Source organism: Rana temporaria, chromosome 8 (genome assembly GCF_905171775.1).
Source record: "Rana temporaria chromosome 8, aRanTem1.1, whole genome shotgun sequence".
Classification (NCBI taxonomy): domain Eukaryota; kingdom Metazoa; phylum Chordata; class Amphibia; order Anura; family Ranidae; genus Rana; species Rana temporaria.
Window position 1 is genome coordinate 158,792,755 of NC_053496.1, and position 18,603 is coordinate 158,811,357.

The window sequence follows — 18,603 nt, forward strand, 5'->3', positions numbered from 1 at the left end:
CCTGCCTCACTAAGTTACGGCGGCGTAGTGTATCTGAGATACGCTACGCCCGCCTACTGATAGGCATTTGTATGTGAATCTGGGCCTATGTATTTTTTTTTTTTTTCATTCTTTTCCTATACATTGTAGTGATTTCTAACTCTGTACCTCTTTCTCTGTGCACGCTGTCTGACAGTTGACATTTTCAGCTCGGGCAACTAGCATTTTCAGCAGTAGCCACTTGTGAATTTTTCTCTGTGCAGGTTTTTTATGAGGAAATTAACCACAAGAAAAACTTTTTAACTTTGTTTGATTTTATTGATATTAAAGTATTCTGCAACAACTATTTTCGGTTTTTCTAATTTGAGATATTACTATAATAAAGTGACACCTGATGCATCTGTATCCTCTGTTTTTAGGTTCGGAATGCTCTGGAGCAGCACACTAATTGCAACCTGCAGGAGTACACAGAGTTCATTGATAACGAGATGATTATAATCCTGGCACAAATGGACCGACCATCAGAAATCTTCTCCTACTTGTACTTGGTATAGTCTGATTTTTCTCTTGCATTACTAAAAAAAAGCTCACAACCCGCCTGTCATTTAGGCTGTAAAAATTACAGATGGGAGATGACTGGTTGTCCTGGCTAACACAGGGCACTTCTCTTTTAATGCTACCCTGTCGATATACTAAAATGTTGGAGCAAAGCCCTGTAAAACAATGTATCTACTTGCCTCCCCTGCAGCCTGTCCCGCTGAATGCTGACCACCCATGAAAAGTGTTCCCCTGAAGTTTTCTGGGAAGCCGACACTTCTGCATTGTCAAATCACCTAGTCCCCCACAGCGCCCTCTAGTACTTCCTGCTGAACCCCACGTTACAAGATACAGCGATGTGGAGGTGAGCAGGAGGAACAGTGAGCGCTTCAGGGGACTCAGGAGGTTGACGTACCTGTGTTGGTTTTCCTGTTGACTTTTGGGAACATTTCCCAAAGAGGGTAAGTATTGTGTGTTTTCATACAGGCATGTGGTTTGCTCATGTTTACTTTTGACATCCGCTGCTCCATAGAGAGCAATGGATTGTCTGATTTGCGTCCACCTAATTGGTCCATTCGCGTGAGATGCTTTGTACTACGCTAGCCAAAACAACCAGCACTGTTCACACAGTGGGACTGCTGCTCATAGAATTCAATGCACCTTCTAAGCCAGGGATCTTCAAACTACGGCCCTCCAGCTGTGGTGGAACTACACTTCCCACGAGGCATTGTAAAAATCTGACATTCACAGACATGACTAGGCATGATGGGAATTGTAGTTCCTGAACAACTGGAGGGCCGTAGTTTGAAGACCCCTGCTCTAAGCAATTCAGCTATGCTGGACACATTTTGTGCAGCTGGTGCTCTGTCTGCCATTTACATCTGCCCTTGAAGTGTGTCATGGATATGCAATAAAGTCTGGCAGCTTACCTGTCACATGTTTCCATTAGAGGCCTGACCCTCTTTCTGGCTGTCTTTTATCACCTTCCTTTCTGTATGGCACCACCCAGGCCATCCCAGGAAGTCTATATTAACTGTTGCACTACAGGTCTGCAGTGCTGTTCAACCTTTTGTTTGTAGCTTGTTCCTGTCTGCAGTGTGTTACGTTTACCTTCCTATGTACCGACCTTGGCTCGTCTCTGACTTCTCCTGTTTGCCTGATTCTCTGACCCTTGGCCTGTTCCTTGTTTACCCTTGTCTGCCTGTTGCCCCGACCTCGGCTTACCCATCACTATCGCTTGTCCTGGTTGCTGCTTCACCCCTCTCCCTACAGAGCGTGACCTTGGGGACCCCAGGGGTCACGACCTAGATCCAGCTGCAGCGAAGGCCATCCTCACCACCAGAGGCTCTGGTGAACACAAATCTGGGTCTTAGACTCCGCGCCCTGGGGAATCTTGGGCTCGGGCTTCCTCTCTGATCGCAGCAGTCGGCCATAGGGTTCCCTACCCTGTGGTGCATCCCTGACCCCAACGGGGTGCACTTGTCACCTGGCCACAGGTGACCTGACAAAGTGTATCTAAACCTGAACAACAAACTTCTCTTATTTCTTGATTCTGGTCTGTTTACTATAGTTAGAAGCATTTGTTATATGTGTTTAATAATTGAAGAAAAAAAAAATCTTGATTTTGTCAGCAATTTATAGCTGTCCTGTGTCCTATGCATACTGCTTTTTTTATCTAAAAGATCCCACCTAGTTCTTCTGTTGAGAGATCTGGAAGTAGAAGTTTACCAAGAGACAGTGGGTAGGGCTGGTACTACTCGGTTCGCAAAAATGCTGTGCGTTTTCTGCCTACAACAAAGCTTAGGAGACAATTATCGGATGTCTAAACCAGTTGTTCCTATATTAAACAGTGAGATACTTTTACCTGAGGGTTCCTCCTTTCAGTGCACAAGGAAGCATCTATCCCCAGATTCTCCTGTACCTCTTTGGGGGGGGGGGGGGGGGTTAGTAGATGGAACTCTCTATCTGCACGTACTCTTCCCCTAGGGTAGTGGGATGAAGAAAGCCCACAGGTCTAGGGACCTTGGGCCAGATTCACATAGAATCGCGGCGGCGTAACGTATCCTAGATACGTTACACCGCCGCAAGTTTTCATCGCAAGTGCCTGATTCACAAAGCACTTGCGATGAAAACTACGCAGGCGGGCTCCGGCGCAAGGCGGGCCAATTCAAATGGGCGTGTGCCATTTAAATTAGGCGCGCTCCCGCGCCGGACCTACTGCGCATGCTCAGTTTCGCAATTCCCGTCGTGCTTTGCGCGCCGTGACGTCATTTCTTCGAACGGCGACGCGCGTAGCGTACTTCCGTATTCCCGGACGTGTTACGCAAACGACGTTAAATTTTAAATTTCGACGCGGGAACGACGGCCATACTTTAGACAGCAATACGATTGCTGACTAAAGTTAGGGCAGCCAAAACGACGGGAAACTAGACTAGCGGCGACGTAGCGAACGCGAAAATCCGTCGTGGATCGCCGTAACTCCTAATTTGCATACCCGACGCTGGTTTACGAAGCAAACTCCCCTCAGCCGCGGCCGCGGTACTGCATCCTAAGATCCGACAGTGTAAAACAATTACACCTGTCGGATCTTAGGGATATCTATGCGGAACTGGTTCTATGAATCAGTCGCATAGATAGAAACACAGATACGACGGCGTATCAGGAGAGACGCCGTCGTATCCCTTTTGTGAATCTGGCCCCTTGTTTCTGGAAAATGGTTTCTCTTCCAGTTCTCCTTTGCACTTTTTTTTTTTTTAATTACTAATGCTGCTGAGATTAGATGGTTTACCAGTTTCCCTTTCTGGGATCATCTGCCCTGTTTGTAATACCAGGTTGATCCTTAATGTGATTCACTTGTCAAAGCCATTTTCCATTAACCCTTCATTCAGGTGTTGATTCTAGTAAGTCAGCCTGTAATGTTTGCTTTGGGCACTGCATCCTGCATTTGGCACTCACCTTGGCACGTGGTGCAACGAGTAGTTGGCTGCTAGTGCTAAACAGCTCCAGGTCCATTCTTGTGGTACCCAGCTCACAAAGACCCCTTCAGGTAACACAGGGTTTCCCTGTATTTGTGACGAGTCATTTCTTTATGTGTAGCATCCTATTCTCTTATGTTATCCCTCTATGTAAATTTCTCCACTATGAGGGCAGTAACATTATTATAACAGCGATCTTTTAAATTTGGTGGATTTTTCCCATACCGCTTTGCTGCTGGGTGGTGACCTAGTTGCACTATTCCTTATGGCTAATGCACTTGCACCTGCCTTTTCTGCTGAGAACACAAAAAGCACGTCTCCTGGTCTATCGGCTGTTCCAGAGACACAGCCACCGGACATTGGTCAGCGCCTTGGCTTCTTTCCGAACATGCCAATACCCTCTCGTTCTGCATCCAATTTGTCAGCACCCCACTGAAGATTATTTGGTGGAGTTAAGGTGCAGAGGATCTGAGAAAAAGTGCCCAAGTGCACTCGTACTACAGATGACAGGGAGGAAAACCAACAAAAACCCCCGGGGGGGGCTGGACCTGTTCCCTTGAACCCCAGCAAAGTCCTTTATTGACACTGTTCCCTTCCTCTAAGGCAGTACTTCTCAAATAGTGGGGCGCGCCCCCCAGGGGGGGCCCGAGGCTCCATAAAGGGGGGCTCGTTCCGTACCGCGGCGATCGCGCCATTTATTATCCGCTTCTGTCCCCAGCCTTCTCCGCTAGTTAGAGGAGCAGGAGGCGGGACATTTTTAAACTGGGGGACGGGACCAGAGAGGTAGCAGCCTGTCATGTTGGACGGCAGGTGATTGGCTGCTAGGAGGCGGTCCTAGCAGCCAATCACCAGTTCGCCCAAAAGTCTCCCCGCCCAGTGCTGCTGCGGCTTCACTTGACGAATGTCCTGCCTCCTGCTCTCCGCGCTGAAAAGTTACAGGTAGGAGTGGAGAGGGAGGAAGGGAGGAAAAATATATGGAAATGTTAAGGATGAGGAGTGGGGGCTGTGCTGTGGGGGGGAAAAGGGGGGTTATGTGATGGGGAAACTGTGTGCAGGATATGTGATGGGGGTCATGTAAAGGGGGCAATACTTTGTGGGGGGGGGGGGGTATGTGATGGGGTCATGTAAAGGGGGGCAATACTGTGTGGGGGGGATATGTGATGGGGCAATACTGTGTGGGGGGGATATGTGATGGGGCAATACTGTGTGGGGGGTATATGTGATGGGGCAATACTGTGTGGGGGGATATGTGAAGAAGGGCAATACTGTGTGTGGGGGGATATGTGAAGAAGGGCAATACTGTGTGTGGGGGGATATGTGATGGGGCAATACTGTGTGTGGGGGGATATGTGAAGAAGGGCAATACTGTGTGTGGGGGGATATGTGATGGGGCAATACTGTGTGTGGGGGGATATGTGATGGGGCAATACTGTGTGTGGGGGGATATGTGATGGGGCAATACTGTGTGTGGGGGGATATGTGAAGAAGGGCAATACTGTGTGTGGGGGGATATGTGATGGGGCAATACTGTGTGTGGGGGGATATGTGATGGGGCAATACTGTGTGTGGGGGGATATGTGAAGAAGGGCAATACTGTGTGGGGGGGATATGTGAAGAAGGGCAATACTGTGTGTGGGGGGATATGTGAAGAAGGGCAATACTGTGTGTGGGGGGATATGTGAAGAAGGGCAATACTGTGTGTGGGGGGATATGTGAAGAAGGGCAATACTGTGTGTGGGGGGATATGTGAAGAAGGGCAATACTGTGTGTGGGGGGATATGTGATGGGGCAATACTGTGTGTGGGGGGATATGTGAAGAAGGGCAATACTGTGTGTGGGGGGGATATGTGGATACAGTGTTATGCAGAGGTTTACTTATAACAATTTTATAGACAAATGATACTATTTACAGTCGCGCGGGGGGCGCGAAATGTTTTCTTCTTCCTAGGGGGGCATGACAGAAAATAATTGAGAAGCACTGCTCTAAGGCCATACATTATGCAAATTTGACCGAGATGGCAGTAAAAACCAGACTGGGTTTCTTATCAATTTTTTGGCTTGACATGTTCTTTAAAAGAATCACTCAAATGATTTTTCCTGGGAACGTGGTTCTGTTGGTGGCCGTACACAGTTCTAAAGCTCATGCTGTCTTTTTGGTTTATTTCAGGGTTCAGAATGGAATGCTTCAAATCTGGATGAACTTCAGAGGAATAGGTAAGACCTGGCTGCTTGTTTTTACTGGTAATAATCAGCCTCATGTATATAATGTTTTGGGCCTTTGATACACAGGGTTGCTCCTGTCAGTGACACAAAAATGAAGTGCTCTGTACTGGCTGCTGACATGTAGACAGAATACCCAGAACCTATGAAATGTCACCTAGTATTTCATAAATGTGCCAGAGCCAGTTTGTCTCTAGGTCCCAACCCCTTGTGTGTCTTGTCTAGTGCACACAGCATCAATACCCTTTCTTTAAATGTCACCGCTGCTGCTATAATTATCAATAAGGATGAGCTCCTGCGTGTTCGCATAGTGCACATGCAGATCCCACCAGGAAGTCTGCACGGCGCTGCGCTAACCACAGCCAGGGAGACATTTCCCGATCTCTGCTGCCGAGCAACAGGACAATGTCTCCCTGGCTGTGATGAGCGCAGCGCCGTGCAGACTTCCTGGTGGGCTCTGCACGTGTACTATACAAACACGCTGGAGCCCATCCTTAATTATCAATATATATTAAAATCGTACAGGATTTATATGGAGCCAAAACGAAAGTGAGACAGTATATTTACAGTAATCTTCAAGACAAGAGGGTTGGGAGGGCTTGCTCATGAGAGCTTACAATCTAAAGCAGGGGTCTCCAAACTTCCTAAAAAAAAAAAGCCCGTTTACTGTTTTACTTTAGGGGGGCCAGACTTTGGCCAATAGGAGTAGAAATAGTGGGAGTAAACAGTGCATCTTTGATAGTAGGGAGAGGAATAGTGCTCCATCATTGGTGTCATTAGGAGGACTAGCACCCCATCCATGGTGTCAGAGGGAGGAATAGTGCCCCATGGATGGTGTCAGTGAGAGAAGTAGTGCCCCATGGACGGTGTCATAGGGCACTACTAATAGTGCCCCATTGTTGGTGTCAGTGGGAAGAGTAGTGATTTGGAATCGTTGATTCCAGTCCAAAAACATGACCCCAATGATTTTTTATAGCTGTCTGTAAGGGCTCTTTCACACGGAGCGGATCCGTATTGATCTGCTCCGTTAGCCCATTTGGCTCAGCGGGGATTCCTCTGTAAATCCCAGCTGAGCTGTCGGCGGACAGGGCGGTTCCCGCACACTGTGCAGAGACCGCCCTGTCTCTCCTCCGCTTTCCCCTATGGGGAATCGGATGAATACGGACCGTGTGTCCGTATTCATCCGATCGTTCCACCGGACGGAAGAAAAATAGGGTTTTCTTCTGTCCGCAAAAGCGGATCTTTGCGGACGCGGATGGTTGCGGACGTTAGCGGATGCATCATCCGCTAACGTCTGCAATCCCATAGGGAAACATTACAAGTCTGTAAACGGACTTGTAATAAACGGACCGTTTGTCCGTACGTGTGAAAGGGCCCTTAGGGCCCTTTCACACTGGGGCATTTTTCAAGCGCTTTAGCGTTAAAAAAAGCGCCTGTAAAACGCCTGAAAGAAGCTGCATCTGCAATCCCAATGTGAAAGCTCAAGTGCTTTCACACTAAAGCGCCTGAAAAACACCCCAGTGTGAAAATGGTCTTAGCGTTAAAAAAAAGCGCCTGAAAGAAGCTGCATCTGCAATCCCAATGTGAAAGCCTGAGTGCTTTCGCACTGAGGCGCTGAGCTGGCAGGGCGTCAAAAAAAGTCCTGCATGCAGCTTCTTTGCAGCGCTTTAGGAGCGGTTAATACACCGCTCCTAAAGCCCCCTTCCCATTGAGGAAGCTTTTTTTAACGCCAAAGCGCCTGAAAAGCGCCTCAGTGTGAAAGGGGTCTTAGCAGCGCTTTACCAGCGTTTTTCGGGCGCTGGCAGTGTGAAAGGCCTCTGAAAGCACTTGGGCTTTCACATTGGGATTGCAGATGAGGCTTCTTTCAGGCGCTTTACAGGCTTTTTTTAAACGCCAAAGCGCCTAAAAAACGCCCGAAAAACGCCCCAGTGTGAAAGGGGTCTAAGTGTGGCATTCTGATGACTACTGTAAGGTGAGTATTCTTCCCACTGACCACCAATGTAAGATACTTTCACCGCTACTCCAGTGATCTCCATTAGCTTCCCGGTCCCATGCTGAGAGGCTGGCCTGATGCATTCTGAACACAGGAGGTCGACCTGTGCACCATTCAGAGAATGCTTTGCATCTACTGAATGCAAATTGTTCTCTGTTTGGATAGCCAGGGCAGTGACTTCACGCTCTCCACTTCATCCAGTCGGAGAACCCTTTGCATTCACTCAGAGAATGCTTGGCACCCGTGCCGAGCAGCCAACCTCCTTGTCTTCAGAAGGCCGCAGGCGAGCTGCTCAGCATGGGACCCAGAAGCAAGTAGAGATCACTGGAGAAGCGATGTCCATTTCAATGCTTCCCAGCTTTTAGGGGCATCGGCCAGGTACTGTATATACATAGTTACATTGGCCCAAACTGGATCAATGTAACAATGTATAAATATACAAAACCTGAAATCATCTTTAAAGCGGATCTCCACTCTAAAGTGGAGTCCCGCTGATCGGAACCCTCCCCCCCTCCGGTGTCACATTTGACACCTTTCAGGGGGGAGGGGGGTGCAGATACCTGTCTACAGACAGGTATCTGCACCCACTTCCGGCCCTACGATACGGGCAAAGGACGGGTTTTTTCCTTCCTTCCTGTCCGTCCCCCCGTTGTATGCTGGGAACACTCGGCTCCCAGCACACAGCGGGAGCCAATCGGCGGGCGCAGCGCGACTCGCGCATGCGCCGTAGGGAACCGGGCAGTGAAGCCGGAGCGCTTCACTTCCTGGTTCCCTCACCGAGGATGGAGGGGGGAGCAGCAGGGTGACGAGCGATCGGCTCGTCATCTGCTGCGATCACCGCTGGACTCCAGGACAGGTAAGTGTCCTTATATTAAAAGTCAGCAGCTGCAGTATTTGTAGCTGCTGGCTTTTAATATATTTTTCCCGTGGCACATCCGCTTTAAGAAGAAATCTGTATGCAGTGGGATATGATGCCAAACATACTGAAAAATAGATTTTGGATTTTAACCACTTCCAGACCGCCTCATGTATATGTACGTCGGCAGAATGGCACGTACAGGCACATTGGCGTACCTGTACGTCCCTGCCTAGACGTGGGTCGGGGGTCCGATCGGCACCCCCCCCGCTACATGCGGCGGTAGGATTCCTGCGGGGAGCGATCCGGGACGACGGCGCGGCTATTCGTTTATAGTCGCGATCGCTCCCCGGAGCTGAAGAATGGGGAGAGCCGTATGTAAACATGGCTTCCCCGTGCTTCACTGTGGTGGCTGCATCGATCAAGTGATCCCTTTTATAGGGAGACTCGATCGATGACGTCAGTCCTACAGCCACACCCCCCTACAGTTGTAAACACACACTAGGTGAAACAAAACTCCTTCAGCGCCCCCTGTGGTTAACTCCCAAACTGCAACTGTCATTTTCACAATAAAGAATGCAATTTAAATGCATTTTTTGCTGTGAAAATGACAATGGTCCCAAAAATGTGTCAAAATTGTCCGAAGTGTCCGCCATAATGTCGCAGTCACAAAAAAAATTGCTGATCGCCGCCATTAGTAGTAAAAAAAAAAAAAATAATAATAAAAATGCAATAAAAATATCACCTATTGTGTAAACGCTATAATTTGTTTGCGCAAACCAACCGATAAATGCTTATTGCGATTTTTTTTTTTTTTTTTTTTTTACCAAAAATATGTAGAATAATACATGTCGGCCTAAACTGAGGAAAAAATAATTTGTATATATATTTTTGGGGGATATTTATTATAGCAAAAAGTAAAAAATATTGCATTTTTTTTCAAAATTGTCGCTCTATTTTTGTTTATAGCGCAAAAAATAAAAACTGCCGAGGTGATCAAATACCACCAAAAGAAAGCTCTATTTGTGGGGAAAAAAGGACGCCAATTTTGTTTGGGAGCCATGTCGCACGACCGCGCAATTGTCTGTTAAAGCGACGCAGTGCCGAATTGTAAAAACCCCTTGGGTCATTTAGCAGCGTATTGGTCCGGTCCTTAAGTGGTTAATGCACTATGGGTACCGGGCTCTAAATCACACCTGGCACACCACAGTAATGGAATAAGTCTCTTGTAGTCGGTCTCCTGAATCTCTTGGTGGCAGACATGAAAGCATAAATGATAGAAGGAACGCAGTGAGCACAGACATATCCAGCCTTGTTAGGAATACCAGTGGTTTTCAGAGGCAAGCTGTTGGGCTACAGATTGCGAACCACATCAATACTTTGCACTTCATTGTTTGCTTAAGAAGTGTGATAATGTACCATGGCTTATATGATCCAAACCCCAAACAAACTTCCTCACAACACAGTTTGAGATAGGACAGCTGAGGTTTTCTGGCAGAATCATTTTTTTTTATGTTCCAATAAAACACTTCAATAGGCTTAAAAAGAGACAATATGAGAACTTTATTGTTGCAGTTTTACATATTCTTTAATACTTTTTTTTTTTTTTCTTTCTTTGCCAGGGTTACTCAAATACTTAACGTCACCCGAGAAATTGACAACTTCTTTCCTGAGACTTTTAAATATCTGAATATTCGAGTTTTAGATGAAGAGAGCACCAACCTTCTACCATACTGGAAAGAGACCCACAGGTTTATTTCCACTGCCAAGTAAGTCTAATGTTCGCGCAAGAAAATGTATTTTTAACCCTTTTGCTGCCACAGGAGTAAGAAATAAGGCGGGACATAACCACTTGCTGCTGGCCAGGTCGGTGACTATGAACTTATAGCAGAACTATCCCCAGGAGTCGGAGTCATTGAAGCTTGGGAACGATGTTGTCAAGCAGGATTACGTAGATCACCAACTGAGATGGTCAAAGAAACAAAGCTGGATCGGTAACATGCAGGCAAGAAGTATCAAAAAAAAAAAAAAAAGGGGGGACAGGCCGGTAAGCAATATGCAATATGCAGGCAAGCAATGTGTAATTGTACAGAGAGATGCTGCTAACGTCATCATCCTTCTGTATCAATGGGGACCACCCAGCCCAGAGAAGAAGGGGACTCCACAGCCTCAAGACTTCAGAATAGGTGAGTATAACAAGTAGGATAATATTCAGCTTGGGGGACCTTCACGGGAGAGAGGGGTGACTGGGATTGGGGGGGTTAGTTGTGGCAAGTCCAGAGTTTGGGCTTTAACTCAACATTTCTACCGCTCCTCTCGAATGTTAACATGGTAGGATGCTATTATCCTGAGAACAATCAATGATGAAGTTGCACGTTAACCACTAGTCACTTTTATTTTGCACCTTCTCATTTCTGACTTGACATTCCCATCATTTTTCTAGCTTGAATGGCTGTCTCGTTTCCCGCAAAGGAGGTTACGGGTAGAAGTACCTCTGTTTTCTGCCTGCTTTCCTGATTTGACTTCTACTTATCCTGGGATCTTCTCTAGTCTGCTGCCTTCCCCAATACTCCACAGGGTTTGTTCTCCATCTCGCTTTGCTGCATGCTTTGGATTTAGTTTATGTTCAGAATGTGTTCTGTGGTCCCTTTTTGTGTGTTTGGTTTTTTGTTTTGTTTTTCCCTTTTATTGTCTTCTATCGTGAGTTACTAGATTTCAATCGAACATCTGTTTCATTTCATTTTTGTTTTTACACTTGCTACTTTTTTGTTAGGTTCTTTTATGTATTCTTTCACTCTATACATTCGCATATCCCACGTGCCTAAAATTATAGCCAACTACTGTCCTGTAACAGATTTCACACTTTTTTAGTCTGTAAGTAGTGGAAGATGAATTATCTTTTTTTAGAATTGCACCAATCGGCCCTAACATTTTTACCACCCACCTACTATTCAGTAGGTCCCCCTTAGCTGCCAAAACAGCCCTGACCCCTTGAGGCATGGACTTCACTAGACAAAGCATCGCACTGCCTACACCAGCTTGCTTTCTTTCCATAGTGAATCTTGGTGGCATCTCTTCCTAGGTAAGCAATGCATGCAACTGGCCATCTGTAAGCTGTCAAAATGTCTTCCATTGCTCCGTGGTCCAGTTATGATGCTCACATGCCCATTGTAGGCACTTTCAGCTGTGGACACGGTCCGCATCGGCAACCCGACCGGTCTGTGGCTATGCAGCGCCATACACCACAAACTGTGATGCTCTGTGTGTTCTGATATCTTTATATCAGAATCAGCATTCACTTTTTCAGTAATTGGAGCTCCAGTAGCTCTTCTATTGGATCAGACTACACAGGCCAGCCTTCCCTTCCCACATACATCAATGAGCCTTGACCACCCATGATCCTGTCGCTGGTTCACCAGTTTTCCTTCCTTGGACCACTTTTCCTGACCACTGCAGACTGGGAACATCCCATAAGAGCTGCAGTTTTGGAGTTGCTCTGACGCAGTTGTCTGTCCATTTGAAATCTTGCCCTTGTCCGAGTCACTTAAATCCTTAAATACTTGTGCATATAAAGACCGCTATGGAGCAGAAGTCACATCTGTAGGCTTAGCAGTTAATGTGGAGTAACCAAACGTGCCTAAAGCAGCAATGGTGAAATGGACTGAAAACTTATGTTGTAAAGGGTACGTTTAGAAATGGGGTAGTGAGATTAGGGAGTGAGGAGGAAGAGAGAGATTGAGAGGGGGGGGGGGCTCCGGGGGCTCAAAGTACTAGTTCAAAGAAGCTTGTAACTAATTTTGGCACAGAGCCAGGAGTGTGCTTAGTCGCTCAATTCTGCCTGTGAACTGGAGCGATCAGGTGTGAATGGAGCCTTACTCTTCTTTACATCTGGGCTGTACTGTTGGAGTGCAGCGCTCCAGCCTTCCTCTTTCCATTTGTGTATACAGAGCCGGGACGGCTCTCAACGCCAGCACCCTAAAGCCCTGTAAAAAGTCTTCAGGAAAATGTGCTCCACTGGTTCCTGTGTAAAATGTGTTCCACTCTGAATAAAATCAAATACCCACCCAACATTAACTGAGTAATGTGGAGAGTAATAAGAGTGGATACATGATGATAAAAAAGACAAATGTGCCAGTAACCCACATGGAAATCGTTATTGGTATTTAATTTTAATTAGATCCTGTTGCAAGCGCCATTACACCCCCCCTTGCCATTAATTGCTTTAAGTGTGTGAACACTATTAGTCCTGGCAGCTGCATTATTAGTTTGATTTTCTTATTTTAGCTTTGTTGTGCCCTTGTTTAGGTTGGTTTTGCGCATTAGTTCCTCCCGTTTTTTTACCTGTAAAAAGTCTGCCGTGACAACCAAGGGGAAAGCCGTGATCCCGACGGGAAAATTGTTATGTTTGCATTTGGCTGGGAATCCCGGCCGCGTGTATGCTCCATGGGCACTGCCTTGCAGTCTTTCCCATAGAGTATTAGTAAATCTGGCGGTAAAAAAGTCACCGGGAATCCCAATGGGAAAAGAGAGAGCAGGTTCTCTAATTTCCCGTCTGGATTCCCGTCTGTTTTCCTGGTAAACTGCTAGGAAGCATACACATGTCCTGGCAGGAAAACCGGTCGTGTGTACGGGGCTTCATAGTAAGGTGAGTCACTGGAGTATGTTTGGAGCAGCACCTGAAGTCTGTGGTTCTTGGTCATAATGAAACGAGGGAGAAGTCTTTTTGCCAAAATAGACTTTGCATGTCCATAATATACTAAGCTAGGTTAGGACCAGTAAAACCAGAAATTGTTCTTTACACCTGATCCTTGCAGAGGGGTTTTGCTTGAGGTTGTGTGTCTTTTGGCTCCAGTGATGGAAATCCAGCCCTGGGCCAGTGAAGTTAAGAGCTCTGGTATGCAAGGAAAAAAGTCCCAGAGAAATAGCAGGATCACCTAGCCAGCATCCAGACATGGCTGAAATATTCAGTTTTAGCTGAATGACCCTTTAACCACTTAAGCCCCGGACCAAAATGCAGCTTAAGGCCCAGGCCAGGTTTTGCGATTCGGCACTGCGTTGCTTTAACAGACAATTGTGCGACGTGGCTCCCAAACAAAATTGACTTCCTTTTTTTCCCACAAATAGAGCTTTCTTTTGGTGGTATTTGATCACCTCTGCGGTTTTTATTTTATGCGCTATAAACAAAAATAGAGCGACAGTTTTGAAAAAAATGCAATATTTTTTACTTTTTTCTATAATGAATATCCCCCAAAAATATATAAAAAAAACTTTTCCTCAGTTTAGGCCGATACTTATTCTTCTACCTATTTTTGGTAAAAAAAATCGCAATAAGCGTTTATCGGTTGGTTTGCGCAAAATTTATAGCGTTTACAAAATAGGGAATAGTTTTATTGCATTTTTATTAATTTTTTTTTTTTCCCCTACTAATGGCGGCGATCAGCGATTTTTTTTTTTTTTTTTCGTGACTGCGACATTATGGCGGACACTTCGGACAATTTTGACACATTTTCGGGACCATTGTCATTTTCACAGCAAAAAATGCATTTAAATTGCATTGTTTATTGTGAAAATGACAGTTGCAGTTTGGGAGTTGACCACAGGGGGCGCTGAAGGGGTTATGTTTCACCTAGTGTGTGTTTACAACTGTAGGGGGGTGTGGCTGTAGGTCTGACGTCATCGATCGTGTCTCCCTATAAAAGGGATGACATGATCGATGGCGGAGCCACAGTGAAGAACGGGGAAGCCATGTTTTACATACGGCTCTCCCCGTTCTTCAGCTCTGGGGGACCGATCGCGAGGGGGTGGCTAGAAACGAATAGCCGCCCCCTCATCCCGGATCGCTCCCAGACGATTTTCGACCGCCGCATGTACCAGGGGGGGGGTCCCGATCAGACCCCCGTCTAGGCAGGGACGTACATGTACGTCCATCTGCCTGTACGTGCCATTCTGTGGACGTATATGTACATGCGGCGGTCGTTTAGTAAAAACTACCAAGATTATTTTTAACCACTTAATACATGTAAAATTTGTGGACTTTTCTTATGCCTAAAATGCTTTAAGGCTTAACTCCAAACAACTAAGTACACAGATGATATACATTTAAGGGAGCTGTATTACCTGCCAGTGGATTTAGATCTTTGTCTATCCAGTCCTCATATTTGCACAGCTCTTCCGAAATGTTCTACAATGCAGTGCCAAGTGAAGAACACTATGTACAGTTGGGCAGAGGTGGCTCTAGGCTTTGTGAGGCCTTAGGCAAAACTTAGACACGAGGCCCCAATCACGCCCATAATGGGAAAAATAATTCAAGCAAGAAAAACGGCTACAGAAAATGCAAGGATCTAGCACACAGGTGATCCAGGGCACCATCCTCTCCCATCAGACATATACAGCCAATGCAAGAGGGGAGAGAGAGAGCTGATGACATGGACAATAGTATTGATCATAGGCAAATTAGGCGGCTGCAAGACCCCTGTGAGTTTAAGGCCTTAGGCGACCGCCTAATTAGAGAGCTGCCTCTGAAGTTGGGGAATACTCCAAACCTACTGACTGGACAGTTGAAGAGCATCAGCAGATTGAGGCCATCTTTCTGCTCATTGTACTCTCTCCTCCTATCCGCATGTTCCTTGCATGCTGCACACTTGTCCCTACCTCTCGGAATCTGAGTGCTGCTGTATAGAGCAGTGTTTCTCAAACTTTTTTCAGTCAAGGCACACTTTAACATTATGGACATTCTCGAGGACCCATCTGTAACGGTCACCACCGTTTACGACCTTCCATCGACCCACGACAGCTTATCCGACACACAGACAAACCAGCAGACACGATCCATATCAATTCCCCAGAAAATGAGACTGACCGCTCTATTCTCTGCTTCAAAATGTATCAACACTTTTAATGGTTAGCTCTCAAGTTTATATACAGTTTTCAAGGCATGTTTCAGTGATCACAGGAACAATCAAACTCTCCACCCACACATCACACCCTGGGGGGGGGCTTCAATACACCTTCAGATGGCTGATTTCTAAACATTCCAGACATTTTGGCGTCTATAATTATCATGACCTAATCACTGCACCTGAGAAGTCACATTCCTTCATTAACAGAATTCAAACAAAACGGCATCACACAATGAATTCCCATCAATCCACATCTTTAGACAGACGGTCTGTCTCCGACAGAAAGGTATTCACACCTGAGCATCAATAGGCTTTAAACAGTGTTATCACACAATGAAAGGCCTTTCAAGAGCCAGCCTCATTTAACAACTCACTAGCCAGGGCTAATCATTGAAAAGAGTCATTATTGACCGGTAGGGTCAGAATATTCTTTACAGACATTAAAGAATATATTGTAGATTACTGTCCATGTTAAAACAATCCAACATATGTCCCCTGTCCTGTAATTTAGGATATAATTTCTCAGTCACCCTATGGCCCTATCGGACATAAGGTGACCCTAGACATAAGACTCCTTGTTGACGCCGGTACAGGAGTACCCCTCATCCTTCCAAAGTCTCTGTTTGTCACGGGTCACCATTCAAAATTAAAGGACAGTGTTGAGGCGCTTCATTCTAAAATGTAAAAACTAGTCTAGCAGTTTTACATAATGCAGCAACATGAATACATGTAGGACATTCAACTTTAGAGGTGATTTTATTCTTCCAAAGCCAATACACTTTTGAAAACTGGTATTGACTAGTATTCCAAGGTTTCTCTTCTCCCTCAGTTTTCTTTTTCCCCCATCACTTGGCTAATGGTACCCCAACACTGATGGAGAGAGGGAAGGGAGGGTCAAACAAGGATGATATACAGGCAACTTACTTATCAACTGATGTAATATGGTCTTTAGTAGGTTGGCTGCTAGAAGGTTGTAATGGTGTACAATGAAAACCTGTGTCTTTGTGTAACTAAAATGCGGGTTTCGGGCTCGGTTCACACCGAAGACGGATTTGTCTCACAGCAGGTGCCTAGTGCGTGCTGGTTCACCGTTTCAGGTCTGATTTCGGCTTGAAATTTTGAATGAATTCACCCCTGAAACGGACCAAAAGACGCACATAGTTTTTTTGCAAAACGCACCGTACCTGCTCCTTAGAGAGCCGGTCAAAATCTCCTGCTTTTGCGAATTGGATGCAGAGATCTCGCATTCAATTCGCAATGGTGTGAACCTGGCATTATCTACCCACCAACTTGTATACAATTTTGGGGCATGTTTTAGGCATTTTACCTGGGCACCCTGATTGAAAAAAGGCTGGTATAGAGTACTGCAAAAGGCTGATACCAAGTCACATACTGGTCTTTACATGAACTGCACTATATATAATGTACTATTAGGTCCCTTTCACATTGAAGCGTTTTTCATGTGGTACAGCGCTAAAAATAGCGCTGCTATACCGCATGAAAAAATCATGCCCTGCAGGCTTCAATGTGAAAGCCCGAAGGCTTTCACACTGAAGCGGTGCGGTAGCAGGACCGCTTCAAAAGTCCTGATAGCCGCATCTTTGGAGCGGTATAGGAGCGGGCTGTTTACCGCTCCTATACTGCACCTTCCCATTGAAATCAATGGGAAACCGCGGTAATACCGCCCGCAATGCGCCTCTGCAGAGGCGCATTGCCGGTGGTATTGACCCTTTTTCAGCCGCTAGCGGGGGTTAAAACCGCACGCTAGCGTCCGAATATCGCGGTAAATATAGCGCGGCTATACCGTCACCGCACCTCCACTGCCCAATGTGAAAGCAGCCTTAAAGATGATGTTAAGCCCCACCTACACATCTGAATCACTAAAGTTTGATACAACCCTATATCTGCAATCAAACTTAGAAAAGTTGTGGGGAAACTAAAATATATGTACCTTATATTTTGGATAAAATGGGAGTATAGAGATGCAAGTGTTTTGTAGTATATTTTGTGCTGAAAATGCCCCCCTCGGCTTATACTCGCGTCACCTTTTTGCGCCTGATCTCCCGGACTTTGGGGACCCGGTGCCGGCCGTATAGCCTTAGCACACATATAGCCCCACTCGTTCTTTACAAGTGTGCAAAGATTGTTGTCCGGGGGACCTACAGCCGGGAACCCCTTCCATAGACTCCCATGTTAAACTGTAATTTCTTCGGTAACTTTGGAGACCCAGTACTGGCCGGCCGTAGGTCCCCTGGACCCGAAACTTGGCACACATGTAGCCCCAGTTCTCCTCTACAAGTGTGCAAAGCACCGTTTTTTTTTTTTCAAATTTGGGCATCCCTTCTTTATACTCCCATGTTAAACGTAAGTCTAGTCATGGGCACAGTGAGGCATGAGAAGAACACCCTAGGCTTATACTCAAGTCAATAAGTTTTTCCCATTTTTTTTTTTTTTGTGGTAAAATTAGGTGCCTTTAGCTTATATTCGGGTCGGCTTATACTCGAGTATATACGGTCATTTTTTATTTTATTTTTAAGAGAAATTTAGGGTCTTCCAGTAAAAATAAATGACCGTATTTATCGGCGTATACCGCGCACTTTTTTGCCCTTAAAATCAGGGCAAAATCGTGGGTGCGCGATATACGCTGATACTCGCTTCCCGCACTGTATTTGAACCCCGCCGCCGACATATACCGAGAGCAGTACACTTGGGTACACTTGGCCAGGCTCGGCTCCCCTCACGGTTATGCTAGAGGAGCCGAGCGTGCCCGAGTGTACTGCGCTCAGTATATGTCGGCGGCGTTCAAACACAGCGCGGGAAGCGGGGATCGACTCGGAGACAGCGCGGGAGAAGCAGGGAGGACACCACAAAGGCCGCAGACGGCTGCTGGACCGGACAAGGCCGCCGATGGATGCCGGGCAAGATGCCAAAACTAAGTAAAAAAATAAAAAAAAATCCAGGAATTTCACGTCTAGATTAGGGGTGTGCGCTATAGGAAGATAAATACGGTACATACTTCCCTAAGATTTTCTCCACTCCATGTGGTCGGTTAACCAGGGCCCTCAACAAAGTCTGTCCATTGCTCTTCATTCCCACTCCGTGATTGATGGATTTCATGACTGTGCCAAACGGAAGCTATTTATC

General features: G+C 46.2%; 1 protein-coding gene across 1 annotated transcript in view; it reads left to right on the plus strand.

Annotated features, from left to right (window-relative positions):
* SSH3 (slingshot protein phosphatase 3) overlaps nt 1-18,603 on the plus strand; it is a 99,146-nt gene that overhangs the window by 69,539 nt on the left and 11,004 nt on the right. The window contains exons 9-11 of the mRNA XM_040321013.1: nt 399-527; nt 5,659-5,705; nt 10,183-10,329. Of these exons, the coding sequence (XP_040176947.1) occupies nt 399-527; nt 5,659-5,705; nt 10,183-10,329 (323 nt within the window). The remainder of the gene's footprint in view (nt 1-398; nt 528-5,658; nt 5,706-10,182; nt 10,330-18,603) is intronic.